General features: G+C 44.0%; 1 protein-coding gene across 3 annotated transcripts; it reads left to right on the top strand.

The window, feature by feature from the left end:
• The first annotated feature begins 2,595 nt into the window (after nt 1-2,595).
• Nucleotides 2,596-10,748, top strand: LOC127346971 (uncharacterized). Of its 3 annotated transcripts, none has more exons than XM_051373207.2 (7): nt 2,596-2,909; nt 4,225-4,325; nt 6,889-6,961; nt 7,982-8,247; nt 8,648-8,767; nt 8,967-9,012; nt 9,995-10,748. In XM_051373207.2, exons 2-7 carry the CDS (start codon nt 4,236-4,238, stop codon nt 10,261-10,263), a joined length of 864 nt encoding a protein of 287 aa, XP_051229167.1. In that variant the 5' UTR covers nt 2,596-2,909; nt 4,225-4,235; the 3' UTR covers nt 10,264-10,748. The 3 variants fall into 3 exon arrangements, with proteins under 3 accessions (XP_051229167.1, XP_051229173.1, XP_051229179.1); XM_051373213.2 differs by lacking the exon at nt 2,596-2,909 and adding an exon at nt 3,004-3,154; XM_051373219.2 differs by lacking the exon at nt 2,596-2,909 and adding an exon at nt 5,365-5,529.
• Nucleotides 10,749-11,167: the final 419 nt, after the last annotated feature.

Here is an 11,167-nt window from a genome sequence, read left to right as displayed (position 1 = left end):
TCGGCGCTGCTTCCGGAGAGTTCCTCGTCGCTGCTACCCCAGCCCTCGGCCGGAGCCTCTTCTTCCTCGTCATCATCATCATCCTCGCTGTCCGCCCAAGTGCGGAAGCGCTTTGCCGGCGGATACCCAGCGGAGGAGGAGGAATCATCCTCCTTTTCTTCTTCCTCGTCATCATCATCGTCCTCGCTGTCCGCCCAAGTGCGGGATCGCTTTGCCGGCGGATATCCGGCGGAGGAGGAGGAATCATCCTCCTCCTTTTCCTCTTCTTCCTCTACTTCTTCTCCTTCCTCCTCCCCGTCGGAGGAGGTGGGCTTCGCCCATGGGTGGAGGTCGTCTTCGCTTTCGCTCTTCAGCTCCCCTTCGATGAGGAACTTGAGGTCGTCTTCCCCATCGGTCAGAGGTAGGTCACCATCTGACCCGACGAGCCCTTCGGGTGGGCCGTCTGGCACATGATCAAAGTTCCACTCCTGCTCGCTCGAGGAGGAAGACTGGAGGGAGAGGCCTGAGGAGATGGAGGAAGAGGATGACATTGCTGCAGGGGAAGAGGGTTTTTTAGGTGCCGATAGCCGGAACAGGGCAAGGGGATGAAGTGGCGAACCATGCGGCGCAGTTAAATAAAGGGGATATAGTGGAGATTCAATGCCACAGCAGTTTCCGAGGAGGTGGTGCCCAAGAAAAAAAACAACAAAACTGCCAAGTCACGCGAAGAAGTTGAGAAGGCAAGGCATCATGATGAAGGATACTGCAACGGTTCTGCCACGACATGACCCGATGACGAAAAGCAGAGTGATTTTGGAATTATCAATTCCAAAACCAGGGGGGCATGTATTATCACCAGAATTTGACCGAGTCAGAGGTGGGCCGCGATCAAGATGGGCTTGAAGAATATATATGGAAGAATATACGTGAATCGGCCTTATATGCAAAAGTTTGGGCTAGTTGGCCCGTGTATCTGTAATATAGTAGGATACGTGTCGGATTAGTTAGAGTTTGGCTCGTGCACGGTTGGGATTGTTCCCACGTTAGAAAGTCTACGGACTATAAATATGTATCTAGGGTTTATGAAATAAACAACAATCACGTTCACCACAAACCAATCTAGGCGCATCGCCAACTCCCTTGTCTCGAGGATTTCTTCTGGGTAAGCATCATGCTGCCTAGATCGCATCTTGCGATCTAGGCAGTACAAGTTTATTCGCTGTTCATGCGTTGCTCGTACTGAAGCCTTTTTGATGGCGAGCAACGTAGTTATCTTAGACGTGTTAGGGTTAGCATTGTTCTTCGTATCATATGCTGTCGTAGTGCAACCCTGAGACGTCTAGCCGCCCTTACACCTATCTTAGGTGTAGGGGCGGCACCCCGCTTGATCATTATTTAGTAGATCCGATCCGTTATGGTTGCTCCTTATTCTTCAAGGATTAGTTTAATATCTGCATAGTTAGGCCTTACAAAGGGTTGAAGGATCCAGCGGCGCGTAGGGTGTAGTTTGCTAGCCCTAGACAGGATATTCCGGGGATCAACTTCGTGTTGGTTTTTAGGCCTTGTCTAGGATTGGCTTACTATCACCGTGCGTGGCCGCGAGGCTCAATCACGAGTAGGATGTTCCGATTATGCGGTGAAAACCCTAAATCGTAGTAGATCGCTTTAGCTTTATTCTGATCAAGCAGGACCACCATATATTCGTACACCTTGTGCGAATCATGGGTGGATCGGCTCTTTGAGCCGATTCACAGGACAACCTGAGAGCCGATCGAGGCTCGTATTTAATGTTTACGTGTATGCCATGCAGGGAACTAAGCGAGGCATCTCCATCACCTTCCTGACCAGGTATAGGTCAGGTGGCACGCCCTTGCATCAGCATCGGACGTGCGTGCCGAAGTCTTTGCGAGCCGTCGCTCGGAGGGACCAGGGCCAGCCGTAGTCCTGGGAGCCTCCCGGCTCTCCTGTGTTGCCCGTCGCTGCTCGCCGGTGGGTCTCTGACCGCAACAGGATCTCGGCGTCTGCCGACGATGATGCCGCGCTCTCACGCCATGCACATTTTTTTGAGGAGGCGTCGCAAGACCCCTTCTTCTTTGGATCCTCAAGTTATGCTAGGGTGACGGCCCGTCGTCAAGTTCCTGTGCGATGGAGGCTTGTTTGCGTGGACTTGGCAATAGAAGACAAGGCTCCGTCAACCTAGTTTAATATGACGCTTCAAGTGGCGTTTATTTTCGTGTTATATCTTCCATTGTTGGTTTTAGTGTGCGTTTTACGCGTGTATGTTAACTCTTTTAGCTGGTTGATGGCTTCGTGAATCTAAATCAGGCTCATTTCAAGACTTTGCTAAGAAAAAGAAAGAGTCACTACTCTGCTCTGTTGCTACATACAGAAATCACCAACCATAAACATCAACCGATCAAGACCAAATCGGATACTAGAGGTCTTGTAATTATTAGACGGGTGCACAGTAATCAGCATTGAATATTGGAATGGCGACGGGAATTTACTCTCGCGTGCGCAAACATTCGACCCCACCCATCCCTCAAAAAAAAAAAACATTCGACCCCACCCACGGCGCCGATGACGTGATGGCACAGACTCTCACGCACGGACGGACTAACGGAAAACAAGGCTTTCTCTTCTTCTCTTCCAAGCCAAGCCAAAAAAACGGCGCAGCCGCCACCGATTTCATCTCACCTCACCACGCCCAGCCCTGAATAAATGCCTTCCATCCTAAGCAATGCCACCGATTTCCGCATCTGCTCCCACCATGCCCTGAATAGGACTAGTAACTGCCGCAGATTTCCGTGTCCGCGGCGCCGCGCCGTGCCGCCACTGTACAAGGAGACGACGCCGGCGGCCGTAATCCCGGCCCCGGAGCGTGCGGCGGCGGCGGGGAGCAGCGGACCTTCCGGCTCCGCGGACTGCAGGTGCGCGCGCCCCTGCCCTCCCTAGATCCTCGCGTATCTGCGTCGCGCCGTGATCCTGCTCCTGTTCTGCTCTGCCTCTGTCTCTGCCTCTGCGCACCGGCGGCCGCCTATCGCCCGCCCCACGCCGTGACCCCTGCCATCTTCCTGTCCCGCTCCGCCCCGCCCCATCGCCCTACCCCCGCCCTAGTTCTCCACCTACTGCCCAATCTCACCGCCGAGTTCAATCCGTGATTTAATCGCCGCAGGTTCTCATCGTATATTATACCGTTTTCTTCCTTTTGGCACAGTACTGCGGTTAGTTCCCATCAAACAGAGTTGCTGAAATTGAAATGTATACCTCCTGGGTTGTTGCAAGTTACAAGGACGAGTATCAGTGGATGCCCTGATGCCCGTCTAAATTTTTAGATTAGTAAGGCTAACTATTGTTCCATGCATGTTTGATGTTGACCGGTCTACCAATTGTGTTCACTCACAGTGGCTTGCCGATATACTATGAACAGATTCTAACATTCGGGGTCGCTTGACACAAAAGCACTAGAAAATTACTTGGTTGGGCCAAAATAATTTATGTTCATGAATTCTTCCCCGAAATATATATTGATGCTAATGTGTTGGTGCTTTTTATATGAACACCAGTATGTTTTAAATTCGTATCTTCATCCTTGTGTATGTGTGAGTTTAACTAGAGTCACTTACCTTCATGAATTGATACATTCAGCCCGAAATATATCCTTTGGTGCTAATGTATTGATACTTTTTGTATGAACACCAGTATATTTAAAATTCGTATATTCATCCTTGTGTATCTCTGAAAAAAAACATGGATCAGGTTAATTTATGCCACAAATAGGCTACCATGATGAAATGCAAGTGTGATCCCAAATCCAATTAAGTGAAACCTCTTTTAGATACAACGCTTGAGAAACAATGCACTGGGATAGTGGTATCTAAATTTGTACCACGTCCTGGAAAAGCCCGCCAAGGTGACGAATGGTCTACTGTAACATTGATGATGTATCGTATTCCATTGGATTGTCTCGCCATTTTTCACTCTCGCTACTCTTTGACTTTGCTATAGTTGCGCATGGTCTTGGATGACTTTGATTCGAATACTACAGAATCAAGCTTGCGGTTGTTGTGATACATTTGCAGCTTGATTTACTAGTGTTACACATGACCTGTTGTTACTAGATCGTTTTTGATTTAGCGCTTTATCATATTCGAACATGGTGCGATGTGAACAAATATCGTTTATGATTTAGTGCTTTATCATATTCTAACACCCCTTGTATTTTTTTTTTGGTAATACCTTCAGATTGGCTGGACATGGATCTAATTCTTCCATTTGAAATTGGAGATTTCGCAGAATCAAAGACCTTTGTTGAAGGTTTCAGAGGTGCATGGTTTCGCTCCAAGGTGGGATGTCTAATTTATATTAGTACTTGTATGATTTCATGGTTCAAAAAACGTAACTAAGTGTTGAGCAATGGCAAAACACTTTGCTTAGGCCCTAAGCGGCTACTTAAGCGCTGACAAGGCCCATTAGCGCAGTTTAGGGCATACGAGACTCATGCTAACGATCTCTTTCCTCCTACAGAGCTGGCCTAGTGAGGCACACTATCGAACCCTAGTCCTCTAACCCAATCCGAACTATTTATCATTTCTAATCTGAGTTGTCCATCTACACTGTTATCTCTTTTTCCCACGTCTTCACTTTCACGCACACATGCACAGCAAAAAAGGTGGCACTACCGGCGTAGCCCCTTCCCTGCCTCCGCCATCTCTCCTTCCTCGGAGCAAACACCACTCTCCTCTACTTCTCTGCTCCTGGATGCCCAGAATTGCTTCCCTATTTTCTATCTGTACGGTTCCGTGCAAAACACTTAAGCTTCAGTTCCCCTGAGCGTGCCTCACTGCTCGCTTAGCGCCTTTTTAACCTTGGATTTCAGTAATTCAGGAAGCAAATAACTACTCTCCCTGTATGCATTTCCGCATCAAAATGGTCTCTAAAGTAGAAGGTTGACCAATAATTTTTATTGTTATATATTTACCTGGCTAAACAATTTCTATCTGTACGGTTCCGTGCAAAACACTTGAGCTTCAGTTCCCCTGAGCGTGCCTCACTGCTCGCTTAGCGCCTTTTTAACCTTGGATTTCAGTAATTCAGGAAGCAAATAACTACTCTCCCTGCATTTGTTTCCACGTCAAAATGGTCTCTAAAGTAGAAGGTTGACCAATTATATTTATTGCTATATATTTACCCGGCTAAACAAAATTGTAATACCATAAGTACTTTGTGAGACAAATGTGCCATGATTCTTATGTGTTCAATCCAAATATTTAGAGGAGAATGTATTTCCCTAGTGGTAGCAGAGTGCACATGCCTCTTATTCTTTGTGCACTTGTAATACTTGAGCTAATTCCTCACACCATTTCCCTCTACTTGTTGTTATAGTGAAACTCGTGGGTACGCTAGCATCAGAAAGTGTCGTTGTATGTGGATGGAAATAGCGACATATGGATATCTATACAAACTCGGTTGCCCTACGACTGGATCCAAACAACACAAGGTTGAGAGGGTCAAGATAGGTTCTTAGGATATCACTACAATACTCTCTGGGTAACTACCTCATTCTCTTTATAGAATCTTCTGCACGAACTAGGTCAAAGAGACTACGGTTATAAATGGTCCCAAGTGTGGTTTATATAGGTCTAGAGCCTGCAGCCCCAATAGCACCCCCAATAGGCCTATTGGGGTGCGTGCTACATTTTGGGCTCACACCGGTGGCCCCCATAATCCACCGGCACAGTTTGGAGCCCAATAAAACTTCTGCCAACCCCATGCCGGCCCCTACGCACAAGGGCCGATGGGGAGTGCCGACACCTACCGCCACATTGGATATTGCTCGCGGGTCCTGCTGGCAGCCTCACACGCCCAAAACCCTATTCTATTCCCCAATTCCCATCAGCCTTCGTGGGAGGGAAAAATGAAGGGCAGGATCTTAGACCATTGCTTATGGATTTGGATCATGGAATAGGGTGGACCTGAACTCTTTACTTCTCCAGTTCTTTATCCTTGTGGGGCATCTTTCTTCTAGGATTTTATTTTATTTCTGAACTTTATTTAGTCTTTGGTCATGTACTCATGTGCGCGGTCCAGTGGGGCATGTTCCAATAAAGGTAGCCACGGGCCTCCGCACACATTTTCCCCACAATTTTGGATAATAGTTACTCACCAGGCTTACTTCCTCCCCAGAGTTGTGGGTCATATGCAGACACCTCCCTCGTGGAGCCTCCTTAGGTCTTTATCAGGTGGCACCTCGCTCTTTGGACCTACACCTATCTTCAGCCTTCCTCCAGCCGGTGGAACTTTCATACTATGCCTTTGAGCTGAACTTTATCTTATATTTAGTAATAGCTGAAGTGATCACTAAAAGATGACCGAGTAACAACAGTTGTCCTCTTGAAGGCTGATAATAAGTACACATTTTTTCTTACTAAGTTGTTTCCGAGTAGAGTACGTTGTTTAATGTATCGACCTTCACCTTACTGTGAACTAATCATCTTAAGGCTCATGACTCATAGTTCACTTGTTTAAATATCAGAAAATCATAATGAAATCCACACAGCTAGCACACTGACAAGTATTTTGCGAGAATAAAACTCGTGACCATTTGCCTCTGTGTGGACAAAGGTCTATGCTACACTTCCGGGTTATTTTACTGCTGGGTGCAAGTAAAGGCAATAGAGAAGTTTGGTTGAATCTTGTGTACTTGAATACATAATGCAAAATATAGATGATAAAGATTTCTTGCCAGTATAATTTGTTGGTGTGCTACTACTTTCATAGTAACAGTAAAAAAAACATAAGCTCTTACCGCTTCACCATGATCTCATGGACTATAGACAAAACACTTCCCTTTACTCATTCCAAAGTAAGGCGTGGGACTTTACTAACACATATTGCATTATTTTTCAGATAAATGATATGCGTGTCACAGAATCTGGGCACCTTGAGTATTACTTGGAGTATATTGACTATACTGAAGAAGGTAACCTTATCTTTATACTAGCCCTATTCTCTCTTGTGCAACCTTTTCTTTTGCATATCCTTTGGTTGTTTGAAGAGAGATTGTGAAGGAACTACATGCAATAAATCAATTTGACGACCCATTCTTGAACTCTTAGCTTAAGGATATGGTGGCCCAAGCACCATGGTTTTCATTTTGGTAGATATAATTTGTACTTCAAACATTGGAATTATCCTGTATGCACCACTCAGGCATGGAGGCAGCTGCTATATTTTATATTATGCACGCGATTCTTGCAAGTGGACTTTCTAATTACACACTTCTATTTATATCAGAGGAATACCCAACATTTAAACAAGAACATGTTATGTATGGAAATGATTTTCTTTAGTTTTTTTTTCAATCTAGAAATATGCCCACATGTTAAGTTATGTTACTTAACTTTTTTCTGTGTAGTGCCCCCAGTCCAGCTGGAATTATACAATATATAATCAAGAAACATCACTGTTCTAAATATCTTATAATATTTTTTCCAGCTTTTAGTCGATCATGTATGATGTCTAGCAAATACTGTTTTACCTCTAATGCGATAGATCATGCAGCACTTGAAAAACCATGTGATCCCTCCCTTTATATCTCCCCAAAAATGGAGCATACTGTACATATCAGAATTGACGAGTTTGGTTTTGAGCAGGAAATTGCGAAGCATATACTCTAATCTACAGAGCTAGTAAAAACATGGAAACATCTAATATGACTATACCTTGCATTTAAATTTACCCGACAACTCATCAATCAGTGCACCATTTGTCCAGTACCCTACAAAGCATGTGCTTTCTTGCCCAAATGTTGGTCTTGACTGGAGGGGGGCAGTTAAGTTGCTTCCTGTAAGTATGGCAAAAATTCTTGTCATGATCAGTTTTACCCTTATACTGGTGGCTAGACACCAGCAGATCTTGGAACACTTGAATCTGATCAAGACTATGAACATTGATTCTCTGTACACCTCATATAGTTACTCCTCATGACCTTCCTTTGCAGCCAACGAATGGGTTCGAGTCTTTCAAAAGAACCCTTTCAACTCAGCATGCCAGAAAAGGAAATCAAGTGCGGGTAGTCAAATCATGTTGCGTCCTCCCTTTCCTAAGTGGTATAGGGGAGATCAAGTTCCTAAGGACTTCCCAAAGAGCAAGCTGATAGCCAGTGTTCACGATACCTGGAAAGTAGGTGATTCAGTTGAATGGCTGTGTGAAGATTGTTACTGGACTGCAAAAGTTGTTAGGTTGATCAGTGAAGATGTGGCTGAGGTAAACACTTAATAATTTGCTGTTTAAGCCAGGAATTTGTTCTTGCCCATATTGACTTTCTTGTTGTTCACTGTTATCATAGACCACTATGTTTCGTGAATCTGTCCTATCGATACTTCAGTTAAGTTCTTTTGCTTGTTACCTGGTGGTCCAATGGTGTTATGGGCTGGTAGTCGTGTAGTGCACAATCAACTTTCTTGATGATGAAGATGACACACTGATAAAATCCCATCATAAGAATTTCCAAGTTCTGTGCAACGATTAAAATTTGAAGTGGGACAAATTATGCTATCATTTAATCACCATGTTTTCATGCTGATTATATGTTTTCTGGCCAAGATTATAACAAAATTTACCAGAGATAAATACTCACATTTTCCTGCTTGACATTTTTCTACAGGTGGTTCTGTTCGAACCTCCCATAGGTGAAGGTGGCCCCCCTCATGCCGCTAACCATAAGGACCTGAGGCCCGCGCTTGATTGGTCTATCATTGAAGGTTGGACTGTACCTCTTTCGGCGGTAAGTTTCTAATGCCCAAGGTCTAGCTTCTAAATACATTTTGCTAACTCATATTTGTCGTAGGGTGTTGAGGGTGATTCTTGACCAGTTTGGGTTGGTTTATTGAATTTAGCGGATTCTTTTATATATTCCTCAAATAAAACTTAATTTATTGTCTATTTTTGTGGACATCTTATAGTGTATCTATTTATGGTGTCAGGTAAATGGAAAAAGCTGGCATGCTGCTCGTCTGATTCATCCTACTGGTACTGCTGATCTTTTGTGGATATTATATTGCTATAAATCTATAATGCACATTAGGAAACTTTGGTCAAATGAAATTTCATGTTGGATTGGAGTTTTCAGTACTGAACATAATTCTAGAGAGCGAAGATCATAAGTTGGAAAGTAACAAACATTAAGCCACACTGAATCATTATATTTTCAAGACAACAAGTACATTATCATGAGGAAATTAGAGGAAACACAAGGATGACTTTTCAGGCTAGCTGAATTACATAGATTAAGAGAGTTACTCTGTCTCTAGACATTGATCTAGGTGTTGAAACTTGAAAATTAAAAGGCAATAGGTTAATGTGCCATGTGGTCTTTCTACTTTCCTTTAAGTGAGCTGTCCTAATGTTTTGACTAACAAATTAGTAATCAGCCATATTATTGACCACATTATCCAAATAACTACTCGCATGGGTAGCTACGTACCCCTGCATTATACCAATATTCAAGCCATATTAACTTGTTTTAGCTTGGTTTCTTAGTAGAACACATATTTCTGGTGTACAAAAGCGGTTTCAAAATTTTGATATGAATATTTTCTTTGGTCCAAGTCAACTCACCAACGTATTTGCGTTGACTTTTTGAATAGGAGTTGACTTTGACAAAGAAAAGTTCAAACCAAAATTTGGAAACCACTTTTGTACACCAGAATTCCACGTTCTACTAGGAAAACAAGCTAATACAAGTTAATATGGCTTGATATTGGTATAATGCAGGGGTGCGTAGCTACTAGCTACCCATGCGGGTAGTGGGTCTTTTCCCGTATCCAAAAATCTGGAATCTTAGTTCTAGTTACTTTGTTATCTGAGCACAGCTCTGATATTTGATTAATCCAATTCAGTGAAGTGTATTAGTTTTCTTGTCACTTTCCATGTACGTATGTGAAGAAATAAAGGACGTCACAGTGATGTTAGTCCCTGAAAACTTACCATCTTCGCTATTCCCTTGATGCAGATATAGAAGAGAGCAACACAGATGAAGAGGAAGCTCAGGAAAATTTGAGGCTGACCTCGACACACAAATCATCAGATCATAGTCAACAAGGTACCCACAGTTCCAGTAAGCGACAGCTACCTCTGTCAGAGGTTGTTGAGCTGCAGCCTCCTGACACTGTCAAAGGTACCACAGCAGAACCGAGCAGGCCCTCGAACGAAACCAGAGCCCGCCGGTACCCCTTACGAGCCCGGAAGCTTGTGAAGAACGCACAGGTGCAGCAGAAATAAGCTTGCAACTCTGCACTTCATGCCACCCCCGTGGGATCGTGGCTGTTACGGGATAATAGTTGATACGCATGGCTCTTGATAGTGTCGAGCAGATGTTCGATTGGTGTCTTTGCAAAATCTGCCACATTGGCGGCTTACGAGGACTCTTGTCGCAGCAGTTCTGATCGGAGTGTCTAGAGCATGATCCATGGATTGGCTGTTGTTCTGATGAGAGTGTCAGGATCAGATATGTCACACCAGGAACCCGTAAGGAAAAACAGAACCTCCTAGTTTTCTTCAAATTGAACATAAGCGGAGGAAGACAGGGGGCAAAGTTAGAAAAATATCATGTCGTTGCCTGGAATTTTGGTAGGAAGTTGGTGCAAGGACTATAGGATGTGGGCATTTTTGATATCTGGTGCCAATACATTAGGTTAGACAATCCACCAATGCATGAACAGTTGTTGATCAATGGATCATATATATCAGTGGTCTTGGTTTTATCATGACTTCTCGGTCTTTTGGGGGGAAACAAATTGACCAAAGTTCATCGTGAAAAGAACTATGATGCACTAGTTCCACAATAGCACATCTCTTGATTTTTCTTCACTTGTCACAAGCAACTCTCTCTCCCTCCCTCTCTAAGCGGTTCTAAGCTTGATATCGGCTATGAAACGAACAATTAATCATAAGATGCTGACATGTGGGACGCCATGAAGACTGTTTGAGCAACTAAAAACTGCAAGACAACTTTTGGACAACTTGACAGTAAGCATAGCATATTATGATGCAAAACATTCCAATGCAACACATGATAGATCCAAGACAGGGGTTATAACTCTCTCAAAAGCGAACAAAGGTTATGATTGTCTGAAAATGGCAAGCCAAGCGGTAAATGTAAACGTATCACCTTCATGAACCAGAA

Source organism: Lolium perenne, chromosome 1, assembly GCF_019359855.2.
Source record: "Lolium perenne isolate Kyuss_39 chromosome 1, Kyuss_2.0, whole genome shotgun sequence".
NCBI classification, from domain to species: Eukaryota; Viridiplantae; Streptophyta; class Magnoliopsida; order Poales; family Poaceae; genus Lolium; species Lolium perenne.
Note: the sequence above shows the minus strand (reverse complement) of the source record. Positions and strands in the feature narration are given on the sequence as shown.

Excerpts from the sequence above, each read along its gene's own strand:
- LOC127346971 (XM_051373207.2), top strand. The coding sequence starts at position 4,236 with ATGGATCTAATTCTTCCATTTGAAATTGGAGATTTCGCAGAATCAAAG. Across the intron at positions 4,326-6,888 it reads GTGCATGGTTTCGCTCCAAG|ATAAATGATATGCGTGTCAC; the intron begins GTGGGATGTCTA and ends ATTATTTTTCAG. Across the intron at positions 8,768-8,966 it reads GGACTGTACCTCTTTCGGCG|GTAAATGGAAAAAGCTGGCA; the intron begins GTAAGTTTCTAA and ends TTATGGTGTCAG.